This window comes from Ahaetulla prasina, chromosome 1 (assembly GCF_028640845.1).
Source record: "Ahaetulla prasina isolate Xishuangbanna chromosome 1, ASM2864084v1, whole genome shotgun sequence".
NCBI lineage: Eukaryota > Metazoa > Chordata > Lepidosauria > Squamata > Colubridae > Ahaetulla > Ahaetulla prasina.
Genome location: NC_080539.1, coordinates 195,184,301 through 195,206,194, shown reverse-complemented (window position 1 = coordinate 195,206,194; position 21,894 = coordinate 195,184,301). Strand labels below are relative to the sequence as shown.

Below are 21,894 nucleotides of genomic sequence, written 5' to 3'. Positions count from 1 at the left end.
TCCATGACACACATTTCCAGTTGCATTTATAAAACACTGCATAAGCACTTATGTTTATTTCCTACATTTATATCTTGTCTTTCCACAAGAGCTCAGAGTGCCTTATATGTGTATTATTCTCTCCAATGTTTCTTCATAAGAAGCCTTTGATTAGATTGGCTTTCAAGAGAGTGCTTGACTAAAGTAAACTTACATGTTGAAGGCGGACCTGAATCTGAATCTCAGTCTAGCTTCTATATCATACTGTTGCAGAATATTTTGTTGTAGTGTAAGATTATTTTGTGTATGTGTAACTAAGACAAACATAAAGCTTCTAAATAAAATTGCACTTCTTTCTGAATTTAAATTGGCTATTTTTTCTAATTAGGGAAGACTCTCAGTGATGGCAAGGAGTATTAATGATGGAATTTTAAACTCTCATTATCAGTTTTCTTCCTCAGTTGTAATGGAAATTTGCCTTTCTTTCCTGTTCAGTCAAAGGCGAGACTTGCTTTACAATCTCCTGTTTTACAAAGTTGGCTAATTGTTTTGATTTGAACATACTTAATAAGGTCATTCTGGAAGACTGTTCTATGGAACCCATTCTGGTCTGAGTCTTACACATTAATTGTAGATTCTTGGTTGGTTTCCTGATTATAGTCGCTAGTGTAAATTCTGTGGAGGTTGAACAAAGTGATCACTTGAAGAATTTCTTCCCCACCCCCCCGCCCCACCCCCCCATAGTCTGATCTGTAGACAAATGCTTTCTCCTGGTAGAAACTGGCAAGAACAACACTGTATCATGGCAGTTAAATAATAATTCATCTTATCTATTATGACTAAAATTATGTCAGAAATTGTATAGGGAGGAAAAATCTGCCAAGTACAATTTTTACTTGTCGCAGTGAAAAATAATCTCATTAGTGCAATTCTTTAGTACATTTACAATTGATATAAAAATGTGTTAGGATAACAACTTTAAAATTCCCAGAGAACAGTATTCTTCAAGAGGAGGAAAACAGCAAGCAGGTTTTTAATAAGAGAATCAAAAGCTGTCTCTAAAAGAGGGTGGGAACCTTATTTTACGTATTTATTTGTAAAATTTATTAGTTGGCCATCCTACCCCAAGGAAACTCTGGATTGCTTATGGGATAATTAATTATTAATCTTAATCATTTAATTATTGTGGATATTTACTAAATTGGGGCCTAGATAGAAACTATAATCAGTGAATGTCTTGCAAAATTGATTATATTACTACTACAGTAATAATAAAGTTAGTGACGCAATCCGGAATAAGAGATTTTCTCCTTTTAGCTTCATTTCAATGTTGTCTACGCAAATTATAGCTTGCCTTGGCATCCAAATGGACATTTTTTTGTTTGCATTTGATCTTGGAAACTTTACCACTTCAAAGCATTGTGATTTGATGTGCAAGTGCACAAACTATGACATGAATTCAGTCAAGATGGCTTGGGGCACAACGTCAGAGAAGGACTTGGCTATGCTCATCTACAGCAAGCTGAAAAAGGGGCAGCATTGTGAGACATCTGCTAATACAGTTCTGTGGTGCATCAGAACACCCCTCTGTTCATATGGAATATTGTAAATGATTCTGGGCACCACATTTCCAAACAGATATTGTTAAATTAAAATAGGCTCAGAAAAAGGCAAAATTTAATTCTGAAAGTTGAGAATAAGCCCTATTTGTGGGGACAGTTTGAAGGAACTCATCTAAAAAAAAGACTAAGGGGAGACATGGTATTTGTGTTCAGTAATATAAAAGGGACTCATAGAGAAGATAGTGAGAAACTATTTTCCATTGCCATATAAACTAATACCAGAAATATTGCTTATAAGTTGCAGCTATAAAGTTTTAAGTACAAGGAAAAAGTTACTGTTAATAAAATCTGAACAGCAGTGGAAAAGTCTACCTGTGGTAGTTGTAGATTCTCACTTCTGGATTTTTTTTTTTAAGTGCCTGGAGAGCCATCTCTCACATATACTTTAGTCCCCTCCCCAAATTGCAGAAGCCTTGAACTAGTTGATCTTTGGGTCTATTCCAACTTTCAATTCTTTCATTTTGAGATTCTGTGCACCTGCATTCTTACCCTTTTTTCAACATTCTTACAGCATTGGTTATTGGTTATTTTTTCTTCAGTACTAGTTTGTATAGTGTTTATTTTTGCTTCATTATTTTATCATATAACTATAAAATAAATATAAATTCTTATACAAATTTCCAAATACTTTCTCCAACATTCCCCCATGTCGGTTGCATCCCAGATCATTTTATAACTTTAAAATTCCAATAATTCAAGGAGTGTCTGTTTTTTAATCCCTCTTCACTCATTTCTGAAACAATTTCATATTCCATTAAAATCATTCTGTGTTTTCATTTGTCTTTTAATCTTAACTGTTCCTTTCATTACTTTATTTTCAATTATGCAGCAACCATTCTTGTTATGTGCACAGCCTCTTTCATTTCATGCTTCTTTCAAGGAGCCTTTCTCATTTTTTCCATTTAACTTGAGATATGCCCTTACTATAAGCAAGATCACCATTCTCATTTGTTGTAGGCTTCCCAAATGGCCCAGTCACTTCTTTGCTTTCTTGTCTTTATCCATTCATGTCCCATCACAGAATCATTATTTCCTTTGGGTTACAATTGTTCAGAACTTTTCCCCAACTCGTCTCAGCTTCTCCCATCAAGACCTTTCATTGAAGTATAATATGCAGCTACTGCCAATCTATTAATTCTATTTTCACATATGCCTAAATAACAATTTCTACTTCCTGGCCTATATTACAGCTCTGTCATTCATTATTACACTATAAGTAGTCCTCAAATTTTGACTACAATTGAACCCAAAATTTATGTTGCTAAAAAAAGTGAAACATTTCTTAAGTGAGTTTTGCCCCATTTTACGATTTTTCCTGCCACAATCGTTAAGTGAATCATTGCATTTGTTAAGTTAGTAACATGGTTGTTAAGTGAATGTGGATTCCCCATTGACTTTGCTTGTCAGAAGGTCTCAAAAGCTGATCATGTGACCTCAGGTCACTGCAACCATCATAAATATGAACCAGTAGCCAAGCATCTGAAATTTGATCATGTGACCATGGGGATGCTGCAACAGTCGTAAGTGTGAAAAATGGCCATAAGTCACTTTTTTCAGTGCCTCTGAGCGGTTACTAAATGAACTGTTGTAAGTAGAGGACTACCTGTATAGATTTACTTCCCTGCATGTACTAATCAAGTACACATCATAAGATCAAATTGGCTTTGTTGATGTCGGTTATAATATTCCTCTTTCTCTTAGTTCCACAGACATACAAGTCTTTTTTATTCCTTTTCTTAATTCATGCTCTGTCATTACTCCTTATATTTTAATTTACACTGTTTTATATGGCACAATTGGCACTAGATCAAACCGCAGACATTTGTCTCCCTCACTCTTCATGATTGGCTCAATGAAGGCTTTCCCATAATGCTTTTTTGTAAGATGGAGTTGATTGCCAGCTTTAGTTGAAGCTGTACCACATATAGTTTTTCCTGCTTAACAATAAGAACAGGAGTGGTCAGTCTGGGCACACATTGGCCAAAATGTCACTTGTGCAACCAGAGCCCAGCATGCTCATGCTGGTAAATTTTAACAATAACTACTTTTATCATAAACTAGGCTATCGGAGTGTATTGTTTGGTGGAGGGTTTCAGTTAAAAAACCACATCAAAAGTAAAGAATAATTTTAATATTTTTAATTACTAGACCCTTCAAATCTTAGCATCACTCTTAGTTGACATTTTGTTGCAACTTTTTTGGCAAAAACCTTTGCCACAATTATTGTTTCATAATTTTTTTTACGCTACTACTATAATTTATGCTAGTTCTTATCTTTGATAAAACATGTAATGAAGAAAATATTCTTAAGCAAGATTAGAAAAATCATCAGACACATCTTCTGGAAATAAAAAGTGATTCTCCCTTCTTCTCACCTTGCATCATGTCTGACTTACTCAGTAGACCCTCTGATCTTTCAAAGAGTCTGTTTGAGAGGATTGGGAGGTTGCCAAGGGAGGAGCAGGATAGGGAGTCAATTCTACCAATTAGTTTGTATAAGATTTTCTGTAGGAAATAAATGCAGTTGATTTTACTCCTAAATAAATGCAAAGTTGTATATTATTTTTGTAATGTTAAATCTAATTGTGTGCAGAACTGTATAACTAATTTATTATCAAAAGCAGTCCTCGCTTAACCACAACTGGGACTGGAATCCTTAAGTGAAATGTGACTATTTACATGACTGCTTTGTTCAATTACTGCACTCCAGGCTGTGGTCTTTAAGTGATTGCATGGTTCATTAAGCAGACTGTAGTCCCAGGATGACTCTGGCAGAGGGGGACTCTAGGACACTCAGGAGCTGAAAATCTTCCCCACTGAAATCCTGAGGGAGAGACACTCGTGCAGCTTGTGCCAAGTCCGTCCATTCCCCCAAAGTCACCCAGTATTCTTTCTGTAACTGTGCTGCCTCACTGCTCAAGCTGAAACAATTGCTTGGATTTTGTCTCCCTCTCATCTCTATGGGTTGCTTGAAAAAAACTGCCTATCAAAGGACATCAGCTCTTTTCCATCACAGAAGGGAATTCCTTCCATGGGGTGCAGAAACCGAGCATAAATCATTCAAAAGGATATTCATTCCCCTCCATGTGAAAAGGAATGTTTTCAGTGGGGTGCAGGAATGGAGTCTGATCTTTAGGAGTTTGGTTTCTTCACCCCACTGAATGAGTTCAGCTTCCCTCAGCCAGCCTCCATAGACCAAAGAGAGTCCTCTAGACAAGTGGTAGAGAAGATTGTAAATGGCAGTCATATGATTGCAGGGCACTTACCATCTTAGGTTTGAAGAGATTGCTAAGCACTCAGCTCACACTCATGTGACTTGGGAAGAAAGGTGGCGCAACCTTTTATAATGGCCTATAAAGCATCCTTTCCTAGACCATCGTAAGTTTGAACATCATTAAACAATCAGTCATAAATTCAAGACTATTTCTATGTAAATGAAGACGTTTTAATATAACATAAAATAATAACTAATAAATATATGTTAATTGTTTTTATAATAAATATTCTTTATTTGTTACATGTGAATGATGATGATCATGTTAATTACAGATAACTAAATGACCATGGAATCTGGTGCAGAGAACCAACAGAGTGGAGATGCAGCTGTTACAGAGGCAGAAAATCAACAGATGACTGTTCAAGCACAACCACAAATTGCAACATTGGCCCAGGTACAAATTTGTAAAGACTGATTTATTTTCCATCTGTGGGATATACAACATTTTGTGTTTGATGAACAAATTGGAAATTTTGAGATATTTTTCCAGCATTTTCAAAGGAGACTAGTGGTGGGTCACCCATTTACAAAATTACTGCCATAGTGAAATGACATATTTTAAATCGCTAAAGTAATTTTAAATACATTTTATATATCTTTTTAAAAATCAGTGGAAGGTAGTATTGGCTGTTCAAGATTTTTAAAAAAAATATTTAAACAATTTACAGTAATAAGTCAATTGTAGAACTTAACAGTCTTAAAATAATAAAGTCCCTGTTTAGTTCTTTTGGGAAAAGACTTAAGGATATTTTAAGCTTAAAATGCCCAACATGGCTGCATAAATCTGAGAATGTTTTAACTTGTAATGTTTGATACATCTGTATGGAGCATGAATTTACCAAAATACAATCTGCCAATCTATGTAGTCCCTACATAGTTTTATTCTTTTCCAGCTATGTAGGGATAATTCAGATTAAAGCTGTCACCATTTTATAGGTTCTATTTGATGCTAAAACGTAGTTTTGGAAATAAAAATAAGCATGGAGGCTGGCAATTTGCTTTACAGAATACCTGCATTTCAAGTCAGGTACAATAAGAAATCTGCTAGTTGTCCTGTAGTGTTTAATGCCACACTATAGATTCAAGAAATAACCTTGGTAGTAGCTATTAAATTAATTTTGTGGTCAAATGATTGTCCAATTAAATTTTGTAGCAAACCTCCCATTCAGAGCAAAAAGCAAAAAAAACAAAAAACAAACCACTTTTTTTTAAATACTTAGAATTGTAATAATGTATTTTATTTGAATAATTTTGCCAATATAAATGATGTAAGGGGCAACAGGTTGGACTAACAAGAGATAAAAGGAAAATTTAGAATGGGAAAATGCAGAGAGTATTATATACAGCTGCTAGACTTACTATACCTCCTGTTAGAGAAATAATCTGATTCCAATAACCATTACTACCATTTTCCTCAAAAATAAGAACTGGTCTTTTTTTTCCCCCACTCCAAAAGAGGCATTAGGTCTTAATTTTTGGGAATGTCTTCCACTCTCACCTCATGGCGATGGCTCCAACAGCTCCGCCCAGCAGGAGCCACTGCCAGCCCACTTCTATGGCCTCTGGCTGCTGCTCATGCGCAGCGCCCCCCCGCCCCCCCTTCTCCATTTTGCTGTCAATGCCTTCAGGGAAGTCCTCTGCAGTCAAGAAACGAGCTCCAGATTGACGCGCGGGGCACCCCCCAGCCTCTGTTTCACTGGCAAAACGGAGGACGGGGGGCACTGCACGTGTCAATCCAGAGCTAATTTCTCGGCTGCAGAGACCTCTGAAAGCCTCTGATGGTGAAACAGAGGTCGAGGGTCACACACACAAGGGGCAGCAACTGGCCACAGAAGAAGTAGGCTGGCTAGGCAAGGCAGGTATGGGGGTGTGGGAGGCCTGGATGCAAGTGTCAAAAGGTAAGTGGGTACAGGGCATGGGCGGCTCCACCACCCTCATCCCCACCCTAGCTTGACTTTTACCTGTGCGCCTCACCCCACCTCGTGTAACCAGGTGCAACAGAGTGAGTGGAGTCTTAACTAGCGCTTATTTTGGATGCATGAGTAAAAAATCACGCTAGGGCTTATTTTCAGGATAGGGCTTATTATCAGGGAAACACAGTAGTATTCATATTCATAGCACTTTATATGATCATCCTTTTTTCTTCTCACTGAATATGGCTAGCAAATGGTTCAATTGTAAGAATAGTAAGCTATTCAAAAGTTCATTGCACAATCTAATAGTGAAGACTTACATGAAAAATATAGTGGATTTTTAGGGATTTGAAAGTAAAATATTCACTGGTTTCAATTAGTTTGAAAAGTTAGTACAAAGTCTGCACAAAGCAAGAGTATATTCACTTCCTTGGATGTTTCTTTCTGAGGAATAACTTAAATGATGACTTCTGATTCATCATGAACAATATGCGCATTCACAATTCCCGCAGGACCCTGTAGCATGTCACAAATAGGTAGTAATTTTTTGCGTATAGTAAGTTTCATAGTTTTGTAGATCTAGCTACATAAAGTTAATGATATTAATTACAGCTAGGGAAAGCCAATATAACTGATTGTAGGTACATATTTCCAGATTTCTTGCAAAAGCTTATAATTGCTAATTTTATCGGGTCGTTCAAATACTGCATCCAAATATATCTGCTTAACAAAGTCTGCCTGTATAGAATAGAATATAGTTCTGTATAGAACTAGAATAGAATTTTAACTTAGGAACTTTGCTGACTCCCAGTGATACAGTCAGTGTCTCAGGGAATGCCTAGGTGCGCACAAGCATTTACACGTCTACAAAAACCTTTGTATATAGACAAAAAAAGGTTGACTCAGCCTTCCATCCTTTATAAGGTAGGTAAAATGAGGACCCAGATTGTTGGGGGGGCAATAAGTTGACTTTGTATATAAATATACAAATAGAATGAGACTATTGCCTTACACAATGTAAGCCGCCCTGAGTCTTCAGAGAAGGGCGGGATATAAATGTAAATAAAAAATTATATATCTCAGTTGTAGGAAATGTTATTCCTGATCTGGAGATAAATTAAGACTACTAAGGAGAAGAAACATAGCTGTTTCCCTTCTTCTCCAGTGATATCATTGCAGCTGATTTTAACAATGGAGAATTTTGAAGTTAGCCATATATTGTTGGTGCGAGACAGGCAGCTGGTGAGATCTGGGAACCTGTGGCAAGCCACACAAGAGCCATTTAGGAGTTGCAAATGGTCTGCCAACTGGGAGTCTCCTATCCTTACTCTGACATTAAATGTTTTTAAAATAATGTGTCATATACTTTCGTTAGGTATCCATGCCTGCAGCTCATGCAACATCTTCCGCTCCCACTGTGACCTTAGTGCAATTGCCTAATGGACAGACAGTTCAAGTCCATGGTGTTATTCAAGCTGCACAGCCATCAGTTATTCAGTCTCCACAAGTCCAGACAGTTCAGGTAAATTTTAAATTGCTGTATATTGAGCTACATTAGGTAGTATATACTTATGATGTACCAATTTAATTTTATAAATATGAGTTCTAAACAATGCCTTATGGTACTTCTCAATTGTTATTCCACAGATAATCCATACTGCTTAAGTTTAATTATTATTTTGTCTTAAATTTGAAATGTGACTTCCCTGGTATAAGAATATATACTGTACACACTGGTTAGGGTAAAAAGTTACTTCAGAATGTGCTCAGATGGGTCTTGGAAGCTTCATTGCTAAAATGGTTTCTCTCTGTCAAAGTTTATCTCAATAAACTTTTCTTTCTGATTCAGGTTTAAAAAACTAAGAACAAGGATGTGTCACATCTTTATTTTATACAAATGTTCCCTGGAGGAAATAACTGGTTGAAAATATTTATGATAGAATATGAAGTCCATCAAAAGAAAATAGTACAGGTAGTCCTTGAGTTACAAATGTAATGGAACCTGCCCATTCAATTTATAATCCGAGGATTCGTGGGAGTGAATCTCATACTTTGAACAGTCATACCCTCCTTTCACCCCCGCATTCGCTAATCAAATGCAACGCTTGTTAAATGCACATGAGGTATTTCGGGGTGGGGAAGGCAATGCGGTGGGGGCTAGTGATGGAACAGGCCACTTTCTTCAGACCACCCAAGGCCTCCCCTGACCCACTGAAATACCTCATGCTCCCCGTAATTGCTTCTCTACCACCACCCCCATCCTACCATGTCGGGTCACTTACCTTGTGAAAATCTAGCTCCTCTCCAGCATCTCTGTTTCTTTGCTCCCAGCGAGCGGGGAGAGCAGGACGAGCATGCCCTGCTTGGCTTCTCTGATCACCAAGCCTGCCTGCCACTTCAGGAGCAGCAGGCAGCCTCAATGAGTCTCCTCCAAAGACTTCCAAACTCCGTGCGTAAAAGTGTTTGCATAAAGTGAGGCTTTGGGGCAGCAAACTCGCATTGTTCCAAAACCCTCATTAGCATGCAGACACTTTTCCCACTGAGACTGGAACCTCCCGCAGGATGTCAGGCACCCATTTTCTGCAAAGGTGGATGGGTGCCTGAACTCGCACAAGACCATGCACCCCCGAAGTTTCTAGTCTTTTTCTGGGCGAAAAGTGTTTGAGCGACCCTGTGAGGATTGGAAACAGAGCAAAAAACTCCGTTTTCAGGCAGTTTGCTCCATTTTCAACCCCCCCGGGCCGCTCAAACACTTATTGCCCTGACAGAGACTGCACTTTGTCTGCATGGAAATGGAAAAAAGCTCCGTTCCTAAGCGCCCTTTTTCCATGCAGACAAAGTTTCCAGTCTTTGTCAGGTTGACAAGTGTTTGAGCGGCCTTGGGATTGGAAACGGAGGGAATTGCTCCATTTCCAACTGCCTTAGGGTTACTCAAACATTTGTCACCCTGATTGGAGACTGTAAACTTCGTCTGCATGGAAATGGGGCACTTGAAAACAGAGCAGACGCCTTGAGGAAAGACCTTTCCTGGTGAAAACTGAGGTCCAGAGGTCCAGAGCAATGTGCACTCCCTCCAAAGGCTCCGTTCTCGCCAGCAAAGGCTTTTTGCAAAGATGGCAAAAGGCTTTGCAAACAGAGAGAAAGCTTCAATGTTTCAGGCCTTCCTTCCATTTCCAGAGCCTTTTACTGCAGCTCTTGTCCAGGCCTCCATTTGCAAAGAAAAGAGGCCTAAAGTACCATGAGATCACGTGAGATCAATAGTGTGAGTTTTCACGCTACTGATCTAGTGTGATCTTTCAGTATTTTAGGCCTCCATTCTCTGCGTACACAATGAAGGCCAAGAAAGTGAAGGCTCCCTAGATCTGCACAAGGTCAGTATCCACAGGCCTAGTTCCTATGGAGACCCGGCATGTGGGGCTGGGAGGGAAGGAATAGGCAGGCAAATGTTGCAGAGCGAACAGCTGCTGTGGTGCTGTAACATTCATAGTTCAGGAGTTGTTTGTAAATGCTAGTGGGTGCTTATCGCATAACTTCGAATGTTCGCTAAGGGAACGCTCCTAACCAGGCGATTTACCTGTAACTGTTATGTTCGGGAAGTAACGAGGCTGGAGACCAGGGTAGTGACAACAGCTCTTTAATATAGGGTGAACCCAGCAACAGGCTGGGGAAAAACCTCTCCTTTTATACAGTTCTGCTGGAAGCTTCGACCAATCAGCAACGTGCTGATTTCCCGCTCAAATATTTAAAGGTACAAACATGAATACATAACACTCCTCCCCTCCCAGAAAACACTTTGCCCCTATTTACATTTTATTTACATATCCTTATTCGACGTAGTCACGCAAATAACCTGGGCGTCTCCTAGTTCTTTCAGACCTGCGCGGTTCAGTTCTGGGTGGTGTTTTGAGCTGGTCGGAGGGGCTGTTTTCTCCTCCCAGCTCTTTCTCTGGGCCAACGGGCCCCGGATTATTGGCAGACTCTTTTTCTTGGCCATCCGGCCTTGGATTACTTTTGTAATTTTCCCTGCTGTTTCCCTCGGGAACCTGATGGCGTCGCTGGAACTCTGGGACCTCAGCTAAGTCTTGCGCCTCCCCCGGGTCATTGTCAGCTGTGAATTCAAATGGGTATTGGTCATGATCTGTTTCCTTTGGTTCGGTTTGATCAGTTATTCGTTTCCTTATCTGATCTATGTGGCGCCTCCACACTCGGTTGTCTTGGAGTTCTACCAAATACGATTTTGGGCCGGTTGTCTTTATGATTTGTCCTGCTAGCCAACTAGGGCCGTCCCCATAGTTTCGGGCCCACACCCGGTCGCCTATGCCCATTTCCCTTGTTTTTTCTAGTTCCCCCTTGTAACCCTCTGGTGTGTAATGGGGATTCAAACGGTCAAGTGGGCACCGGAGTTTCCGTCCCATCAACAATTCGGCTGGGCTTCTGCCTGTAGCCGTGCTTGGGGTTCTGTGCTGAACGGCCAGAAAGAAATCTATCTTTGTTTGCCAGTCACCTGGCTTGAGCCTGGACAATGCCTCCTTAGCGCTCCGGACGGAACGCTCTGCAAGGCCATTCGACGCAGGGTGGAAAGGCGCAGAGAGGGCATGTCGGATGCCCTCCTCTGCCAGGTATTCTTCAAACTGGGCTGCCGTGGAATTGCGGCCCATTGTCGGACACCAGAGTGTCCGGCAACCCGTGAGTTGCGAATAGGTGGCGCGGGGCTGCGATTACTGCTTGGCCGTAGTGGATTTCATGAGTATGATCTCCAACCATTTAGAGAATGCATCAACAACCACTAGGAACGTTTGGCGTGGAAAGGGCCAGCAAAATCAATGTGGATTCTTGACCAGGGCCCTTGGGGCTTTTCCCATTCCTGACTGGGGCCGTTGGGGTAGAGGTCTGGACTCTTGGCAAGCCTGGCATTTCCCTACCCTCTCAGCAATCTCTGCGTCCATGAGTGGCCACCACACATAGCTTCTAGCTAACCCTTCATCCTTACGATCCTGGGTGACCTCGTGGAGGTCCAATACCTTTCCTTAATTTATCAGGAATTATTACACGATCACCCCATAACAGGCACCCCTTGAGCCGAGAGCTCATCGCGTTTTTAACAAATTCTTTGAACCGTTAAGCCCGGCGCATGACACCCTCTCTGTACCCAACCGGTACAGTCCTTAACACAATGTCGGTATGATGCCGAGCCACTTCCTTAGATGTGACTGGGCCAGAGTCAAGAGTCAATAAGTAGGACAGGCGTCCCGGAGTGGGGTCTTGATCGCCCCTGGCAGTGGGCATCGGCTTAGCGTCTGCATGCCCCACTTCTTTTCCTGGTCGATGCTGCAGCTTGTACGAATAGGCGGCTAGGAATATAGTCCATCGGGTCAGTCGGGGCGAAAGTGCCACAGGCGTGGGGCGGTCGCCAGCCAGGATCCCTAGTTGCGGTCTGGGGTCGGTCACGATTTCAAAATCCGCCCAAAGACATATTCGTGGAATTTTTAACCCCTGACACAATGGCTAGTGCTTCTTTATCTAGCTGGCTATAGTTTCTCTCTGGGAGGACATCGTTCTAGAGTAAAAGCTATAGGGCTTCTGTGCCGTTTGAAGTCTATGGCTGAGTACAGCCCCACCCCATAAGGGGAGGCATCGCAAACCAGCACTAGGGGTAATGAGTTGTGATATTGGATGAGCAGGCTATCACTTGAGAGCAGGTTCTTTACTGCTTCAAAAGCCCTATTTTCTGACTTTCCCCAAGACCAAACAGTATTTTTCCCTAAGAGCCTATGCAGCGGTTCCGCAACGGTTGCTTTGTTCTTTAAAAAGACCGCGTAAAAATTCACCAATCCCAGGAATGCCTGCAGCTCTGCTTTGTTTTTGGGCGCTGGAGCCTTCCTAATTGCCTTAACCTTGCTCTCAGTAGGGTGAATTCCTTTCTTGTCTATCCGGTAGCCCAAGAAATCGACGGATTCGACCCCTATCTGGCATTTGTTTGCCTTGACTTTTAATCCGGCTGTCCGGAAAATGCCCAAAACCTTTCTTAACCGCTCCCCCAATTCCTCCATGTTTTCCCCTGAAATTAGGACATCATCGAAGTAGGGAACTACCCCTGGGAGCCCCTGCAGTAGTCGTTCCATTAGGTTTTGGAACAGCCCTGGTGCCACACTGACCCCAAATTGCAATCGGGTGCACTTGAAGGCCCCCCTGTGCGTTACAATCGTTTGGGCTTCGGCTGTGCGGGCGTCTACGGGCAGTTGTTGGTAGGCTTGGGCCAAGTCTAACTTTGCAAAGACTTGCCCTTGCCCCAAAGAGTGCAATAAGGGTAAGCGCTTTTCTGTAAGGCTTTGTTAAGCGTCGCCTTGTAGTCAGCGCAAATTCTAATTGACCCGTCCGGCTTTATTGGGGTGACGATTGGCGTCTCCCACTTTGCGTGATCGACTGGCACCAAAATCCCCTGATTAATGAGCTTATCTAGCTCCTTATCGATTTTTGGTTTTAGGGCAAAAGGGACTCTCCTCGCCTTAAGCCTAATGGGGGCTACCTGGGGGTCTAAGTTGAAGGAAATAAGGGTCCCCTTGTACTTGCCCAGGCAGTCCTTGAAGACATCTTCGAACTCGTTAAAGAGAATGTCTTTCAGGTTACAGTCACTTCTGTAGATGCCAGTCACTCCCATGCCCAGGGCACGAAACCAGTCTAGTCCCAACAGACTGGGCAGGGTCCCTTCGACGATCGTGATGGGCAGGGTCTTCTTGTGTGGACCGTACTCGACTCGGACGGTGGTGGTCCCTCGAACAGGGATGCGATTCCCTTGGTAGTCGTGGACTCGTAGCCGTTGTGCTTGCAGGTGGCGCTTCGCGACGGACGGCAGCGACTTCGCCAAAGTGTCCCAGGACATGATGGTGATCGCTGACCCCGTGTCTACTTCGAGCCGGCACCGCACTCCCTCTATTTTTGGTTTGGTGAAGATCTTCTTCTCCACTCGGGTCGAGGCGCGGCCTATGACCACAGTTGTCTGGTTGGAATCCGCGCCTTTTTTGTTTGAGCCAATCGCGGGTCGCCTTGCCGATTCCGCGTTCTGATTGGCCGATTTGAATTTTCGGCGGGAAGGTTGGGCCGCTCGACAAACTTGAGCTAGGTGCCCTTTCTTCCCACACCGCCGACATGTCGCGTCCTTAAACTTGCAGCGTTGCCGCTGGTGTTGACCACCGCAGCTTCCGTGATTCGCCTCGGTCCCCTTTGTCGCGTTTCTCGGTTCGGCAGACCCTTCCTCATCTTCACCGTCGGATTCGGTCTGAACCTCCTCCTGGTGCACGGAGTTGCCTTCGCTCGCCTTTGGTGGGACAGGCTTCTGCAGTGTCTCCGCCGCTTGGTGGACATTTCATGTGCTCTGGCTTCGTCCAGGCGTTGGCCAGCGTTAGGTTGCTCTTTGCTAGCAGCCGTCGCCGCAAAGCGGATGTCTTTGACCCCTCGGATGAGTTGCTCGAGGAGCACCTCGTCTAGGTCGCGGTATCCGCAGTCCTTGGACGCTTTTCTTAGGGCGGCCATGTAGTCACCGATGGTTTCGCCCTCCATCTGCCTTCGCTCTCCGAATTCAAACCGCCGCACGTATTTGGACGGCGTTGGTGCGAAGTGGTTTTTCAGTAAAGTCTGTAGAGTTGGCCACGACACCGACTGCAACGGCGTTGGCTCTGCCAGGGCTTCTGCGATATCAATGACCTCCGGACCACAGTGGCTTAAGAAATAAGCCCTTTTTCGGTTATCTGGAACTCCTTGCAGTTCGTTGGCTTCTAGAAAGCTTTCGAAACGGGTCATATACGTTCCCCATTTCTCTTTAGCCGGGTCAAACGGTGCGGGCGGAGTGTAACTGGCCATCTCCGCTTCTCTGCCCTGAGTTTGCTGGGTTCGGGTCTATCGTGCTTCAGCTCGGTTCTGGTTCTCCTTAGCCTCGGGATCCCACCTTCGTCGCCAATGTTATGTTCGGGAAGTAACGAGGCTGGAGACCAGGGTAGTGACAACAGCTCTTTAATATAGGGTGAACCCAGCAACAGGCTGGGGAAAAACCTCTCCTTTTATACAGTTCTGCTGGAAGCTTCGACCAATCAGCAACGTGCTGATTTCCCGCTCAAATATTTAAAGGTACAAACATGAATACATAACAGTAACCATTTTAGTTTCTGCTAAACAGTAATATGTCTTGTATTGTTAAACTACATACATACTTCTGTTAATTGTATTTAACTAGTTAATGTATCACCATAACAAGAACAAAATAAAACTTACAATTATTTTAAGAAAGAGAATGTACCAGCATTTATATTTGTGTATGACTAGCTAGTTATTTAAAATGATTAATATGTCATAAGTGAGAAAATAGTTTTCATTTTCGGTTTAAAATAAAAGGCATATATACTTCTCCAAAATGACAAAATCTAAATATTTAATATGAGTTTGGTATCTTCCTAAATAAGTTTCCATCATTTTGATGATTTATAAGTATAAAGCAGGAACTATACAAACTGCTTTGTTGTTGCCTTCCTAAAATATCTGGCTGACCATGATTGATATCCTGATGCTGGATTAGATAAATCTTAATTAATTTTTGTGGAACTTTTCATTTTTAAAGATGTGAATAAGTGAAATATTATAAGTTTATTATAATATTATAAGTTGCATAAGAAATACTGTGCTTTGTTTTAACTGATACATACCCCAAAAGATATTTATTTCTTCATTTAAATAAAGATCACTGTTTTTCCATTTTATTTTTTGTGTTCCTTAATTTTTCTTAAACTTTCATTCATTTAAATAAATAATGATATCCTGCTTAATATGCAATCTTTGTTTTTCTAATCTTGCAAACATTCATACATAAAAGATGATTTTATGATTTTCAAATAGTACCTTGTTAATAATGTTTAAAATCCTAAAATTACTGTGCTCTTATATTTAGATCTCCACTATTGCAGAAAGTGAAGATTCACAGGAATCTGTGGACAGTGTTACCGACTCCCAGAAACGAAGGGAAATTCTTTCTAGGCGACCTTCCTACAGGTACGAATGTAAGATTGTAAAGCCTGCATTCAATAGGTCAACACATGAAAAATTTGCTAGATGTTCCATCCTATTATTAGAATATAGTAGCAGGAAAATCTGGAGTATGTATCATGACTGGAAAGCATGGGCTATAATTGGACTGTAAGATCTACCATTCAGTTCTTACACAGCACGTATATGCTGCTAGATCTCATGTAAGGAAAATACTATGATAAAATGATTGGTTACTTTAATCAGTCTTTGCAAGCAAAGTGGGAAGACATCAATTTGTAACATTCATATTTAAAGGCATAGCTTCATTCTTCTGTTTATTAATATGTACGATGCTTTCTTTAGAGTAGTCACCCATTTGGAGAAGTAATAATTAGGAATCTTGTTCATGCATGAAACGATCAGTCAGATTAATTGTAAAGTGTTAACTGTTATTTGCTGAATTATTTCAAGCACACTGTTTGTAAGTAAAAGTTCCACAAGATTTTTTTATTGAGAACCAGTGATTCAGTGAATCAGATTACTGTTTTCAGTTTTCTCCGATTGTGTAAGAAATATTGTTTATTTTAATGGATGAATACCCAGAAGAGATACTATACGCCCTTTCTCAGTTTACATCAGATTTTCCTTATGCTTTTTTAGAATGCAGGCATACTAAAATTAGATGGATTGCTTTTCATTTCATTGTAATAAAATTCAGTCAAAGATTTTAATTGCTGTGAAATGAGTGGAATGGGAAATTTATAGAAGGGAGCTAAGTGTGTTGATTCTCCATTGCATTCCTCGAATGTTTAAACTTTCACAAGTAACAGGAAGTAAGGGTTAGATTTGAGGAATCTTAGGATTCAGTCTAGGCTTGTGTTCTGTCAGCAAGTCCTTGACAGTGCCAGTTTCCCCACCACCACCTCACTAGCAAATTTTTATCAATAGCTGGAAAATGCTATTCAGTCTCCAAATTCTATTCTTTAGACCAGCGGTCACCAACTGGTGGTCCATGAGAAAATTTTGGTGGTCCGCAGAATAATTACATGCATTTTTTATGTTGCACTAAATCAGGGGTCCTCAAACTATGGCCCCTGGGATGGATACGTGCAATGAATGCTTGTGTTGCTGCAGAGAGTCTCCCCCTTCGGGGTCTTTTTGTGTGGGTTGGAGTGGGACAGAAATTCCGACTTGAGGTCTGCTTCAGCCTCTTGGTGCAGGGTTTTGGGCAAAGGCTGGAGGAAAGAGCCACTGGTGGCAGAGAGCTGGGGAGCCTTCTTCCAGTGGGACTGCAACATGGCCTGGAACTGGCTGACCGTCTCAGCCCACTGAGCCTCCAGATGCCAGTACCTGACTCGCACTCCCATAGGTCTTCCTTCTGCTTGGAAAGCCTATGCTGGTAGTTCTCAGTGAGGTGCTTCTGCTGAGTCTCCTTCTCGGTCAGAGCCAATTTCAACTGAGCTGTTTTGCCAGCTCTTTCTTGTAGTGGCTGCTTAGCTCCAACAACTGCTTCCTGTTGGGGCCCTAAGGAGCCTGGGCGGGGAGGTAAGGGGTGGCTGGGAGGGGTGGGGTGAGTAGAGACTGGTGAGGCGCCCCTCAATGTGTGTGACATTGAGCTGGCCACGCCTACCCAGTCACATGACCACCTAGCCACTGCCTACCCAACCAGTCATTAGGCAGATCATATTAGTGGTCCACGGGATTTAAAATTATGAATTTAGCGGTCCCTAAGATCCGAAAAGTTGAGGAGCCCTGCTTTAGACAACATAAAATGTCCTCAACTTCTTAACTCTTTTAAATACTTGCTTGCAGCTCTGATTAATTTTACTTGTCTTTATCTTTACCACTCTTGTATTTTAACCACTTTCACTGGAAATCTTGTAGCTCCATAGCCATTTTAACTTTGGTATCATAGTTTATTCCCTTCAGTTTTTACTTCTTAACCTGCTTACTTAAAGTCATATTCTTAGTATTTATTACCAGTTCAGTAAGTATTTCTCTAATCAGTAAATCTTATGACTTGGCAATATATATAATTATGGTTCATTGCACAGTCAGCAAGATGTTCAGACTGGGTTTGGCATTTTTATCCACCTATTCAGTCTTTTCCAAAGACCTGGGATAGGCAGATATTGATGTTTATGGTGAGCACTCAAGGCATTGTCTCAGGTTGGAAGCTTTTTTCGAATAAAGCCGCCTTTTGCAATTGACTGATGGTGAATTTGTCAAGACGGATGGAGTTCAAAGGGTGCTCCAGTTATTTTGAGATTGCACCCCAAGGGCCTATTGCTGTTGGTATTACTTTTCTTTTGCCACAGTCATTCTATTTTTATTTGCAGGTCTTTGTATTTTGTTATCTTCTCCATTTCTTTCTCTTCTATTTCACTGTCTCCAGATCACTGCAACATCCACTATCCAGACTTTTTGTCTTTCTTATCGACAGTTATTAAATCTGGGGTGTTATGTGGCAGATGCCTGTCTGTTGGAATTCTAAAATTCCAAAGCATTTTAGCTTCTTTGTTTTCTATTACTTTCTGTATTTTATGATCTCAGCAATTCAGGTTTGTACACAATTGGTAATTTTTGCAGATCTTCCAATCCAGTGTTCTTGCTACTTTATCATGCCATTGTTTGTAGTCTGTGGAATCTTGCCATAGCTAAACAGATGATCCACTGTTTCTTCAGTCTCTTTGCAGAAGAAACACTTGCTGTCTGTTGCTGTTTCCCCAGAAATAGACAGGAAGTGTTCTAGATTTATGTTCATTTGTCCTTAAGGCTTGATCTTGTGCAGCCAGAATTAGCCTCTCTGTCTCTTTCTTCAACTTTCCTGTTCTTAGCCATTGCCAGGTCTTGTAATGTACTGGCCATGTAATATTTTATCTTCCCATGCCACTTTTCTATTCTTCATTTGGTCCTTCTTATAGGGCATTTTGGTCTCTCCAGTAGTTAGTAAGCCTTACTGGTAGTATATTATTATTATTATTATTATTATTATTATTATTATTATTATTATTATTATTATTATTATTATTATTATTATTATTATTATCTCTTTTATTCATTAAACATGAAATTCAGTCAACTGAACATTCAAAAATGCATCACAAATACCATTGACTGGTGCTAATGGGTGATACGGGTTTATCTACAAGTCTTCTGTTATGTGTATTGTAAGATTATTATAAACCTCGTAGTTACTGGATTGGTTAAGATTTCTCCAACATTATTTCTTTTCAGGAAAATATTGAATGATTTGTCCTCGGATGCCCCAGGAGTGCCAAGGATTGAAGAAGAAAAATCTGAAGAGGAAGCAACAGCACCTGCTATTACTACTGTCACCGTGCCAGCTCCAATTTATCAAACAAGTAGTGGGCAATACAGTAGGTGATCTGTTTCTTATGCAATAGTAGGAAAGGAAAAGTGTATAAAGTTTTAATTAAACATCAAAAATGCATCTAGTATCCAAATTTTAATTTCCCCTCTGAAAAATGCTCAGAGCTCCATATTTGTCACTTTCAGATTTTGAAATTGTGTCACATCTAATAGAATAGAACAGAACAGAACAGATTTTTTTTATTGGCCAAGTGTGATTGGACACACAAGGAATTTGTCTTAGTGCATATGCTCTCAGTGTACATAAAAGAAAAGATCCGTTCATCAAGAATCATAAGGTATAACACTTAATGATAGTCATAGGGTACAAATAAGCAATCAGGAAACATGATACATACATGACAACATGATACATACATGTCAACATACCAAAAGATTATGAGAACCAAAGAGAAATGTTTGTGCAGTCATACTGTTACTTAACGATATACCCAATGATTGCTGGCAAAGCAAAACATTTGTTATTAAATGAACCAATAGCATACAAATGTGGCACATCAGCAAAGGAGCAGGGCAAATGAAACTTAGTTAAGCATTGTTATACTTGTATAACAAGTATTTTGTTTTTGATTAAAGTTATCTTAGAAAATTAACATGCCTGTGTCTTCTAGTGCCCTTCTTAATGCTATGGATATTGTTCAATCCCATTACTTTCCCAGCAGATATTTCACTGCCCTCTTCACTGTAAAGGATAGAATAATCTTCATCTATTCACATATGACCTTGGCTTTAAGTACCAATTTACACCACCTGTTGAAGTGAAAAGTTTCCAGGCAGTAAAATGTTGCATTTCATTTATATTGAGAATGATTATAATATATAATTGTTTGCTCAACAATAGTTACTGTATGAAAGCATGATTTATGTTCTAGTTTATCTCATGACAGAAGCATTGCCATGTGAAATCACCCTTACATGTTCAGTGATCAAGGCTGGGAGGGTGGATGAAGGACATAGAGTTTTATGATTATTATTTGCTCTGGTCCCCAGTGTGGTCCTGATTTTCTTTTAGGGACTGGTGTTGCTGATATCCATCATCAATATGGCAATGCTGTGCATGCAGGTATTGTCTGCATGAATGGTGTATATGTGGTGGAGCTGAGGAATTGATGCTGGCAGCATTGAATGAGGGACCATGTGCGAATGGTATTCTTGTTGCACTCTGAGTGAGGTGTAGCAAACTGAGGAGCTTCATGAAAGTGGATACAAAAATAAGTACAGAAAAAAAATTAAGAACAGTAATTGTATGTGAAGAGCAAAAAAAACTGTAACACAGAGGCAACTGAGGAAAGCAACTGAGGAAGGATGAAACTGATAAAAAGATGTAAGAAGAACAAAATATATAAGATAGAGGGGAAGCCATTGTTTATTTATTTTATTTATTAATATCCTATCTTAATTTTTTCTACAAATAACTCAAGATGGTGAAAATAACCAAAACATCTTCCCCCTCCTATTTTTCTCACAACAGCAATCCTGTGAGAGGGGTTGGGCTGAGAGAGTAACTGTGCTAAGGTCACCCAAGTGGCTTTCAGAGCTAAGATGGGAAGCAAACTCAAAGTCTACCACTTTCTAGCCTGGTGCCTTAACCACCAGACCATTGGAATGAATAGAGTTCAGTTATCAGAAACAAATTGCTAATTTTTATACTTTTATTAATCATTAGCAAAAAATTATCATTTTTTTTAACAAATTACATATAATTTTCATTACCAAAAAACCAAGAAGTCACACAATAAATTCATATTATTATTAAATGCTAGTATCTGGATTGATTGATTGAATTAGAAAACAAATTGTAATCTTTAAAAAAAATCACATCTTGCAAAATGCATACAATAAATTACATTTTCTTACATGATGAACAAAATTCAATATCTCTTCAGAAGTACATTAGTACATTCTATTAATGATTTTGAGGTTGGGGAATGCTTCAGCTGTTCTGCCATAACAGGTTTAAGAAAAATATGCCATTAACAAAATAGTTTTCAGCATTGCCTTCTGTGGTGATTTATCTATGACTTATCAAAATTGTTGCATCAAGATAACGTCTGTGTTAATAGCTGTAATGAATAAAATACATTCAGAGTCATAATGTAATCACATAAGCAAAACATTAAATGTTTTAAACAACCTTATTTTCAGATTATTTACAATGTTCTTAATATCTGAATTGCTTACCTGCTTTTGTCTGTTTCCAGTTGCTATCACCCAAGGAGGTGCAATCCAGTTAGCAAACAATGGCACGGATGGAGTCCAGGGCCTGCAGACTCTAACTATGACCAATGCAGCTGCAACCCAGCCGGGTACCACCATTTTACAGTATGCACAGACTACTGATGGACAACAAATTCTGGTACCCAGCAACCAAGTAGTGGTACAAGGTAGGATAAGGACATTCTTAAATGATTTACTTAAAGTTGATGCTTTATTTATTTATTCATTGAGTCATTCATTCTTTTATTTGTGAAATTGTTAAAATGCTAGTTACTAGAATAGGAGAGGCTTTTCTTCCTGTTCTTCAAATAAAATCTGTTGGGATATGAGGAATAGAACTGAAACAACCAAGAGCTATAACCATACACATTTTTTTCTGACACAAATATGTAAATTTAAGGGAGAACAGAAATGCGAACATAACACATACATTTACGGAAATAAATTCAGAAGTTATTGGTTAGAAAGAATTCCAGAGGCC

General features: G+C 40.4%; 1 protein-coding gene across 2 annotated transcripts in view; it reads left to right on the top strand.

Moving 5' to 3' along the window:
- The window catches only part of CREB1 (cAMP responsive element binding protein 1), a 53,761-nt gene that overhangs the window by 12,843 nt on the left and 19,024 nt on the right, over nucleotides 1-21,894 (top strand). For both annotated transcript variants that reach the window (XM_058186307.1, XM_058186300.1), the window contains exons 2-6: nucleotides 5,151-5,272; nucleotides 8,167-8,313; nucleotides 15,727-15,827; nucleotides 19,041-19,183; nucleotides 21,398-21,580. In XM_058186307.1, the coding sequence (XP_058042290.1) occupies nucleotides 5,159-5,272; nucleotides 8,167-8,313; nucleotides 15,727-15,827; nucleotides 19,041-19,183; nucleotides 21,398-21,580 (688 nt within the window). In that variant the 5' untranslated portion in view covers nucleotides 5,151-5,158. The remainder of the gene's footprint in view (nucleotides 1-5,150; nucleotides 5,273-8,166; nucleotides 8,314-15,726; nucleotides 15,828-19,040; nucleotides 19,184-21,397; nucleotides 21,581-21,894) is intronic.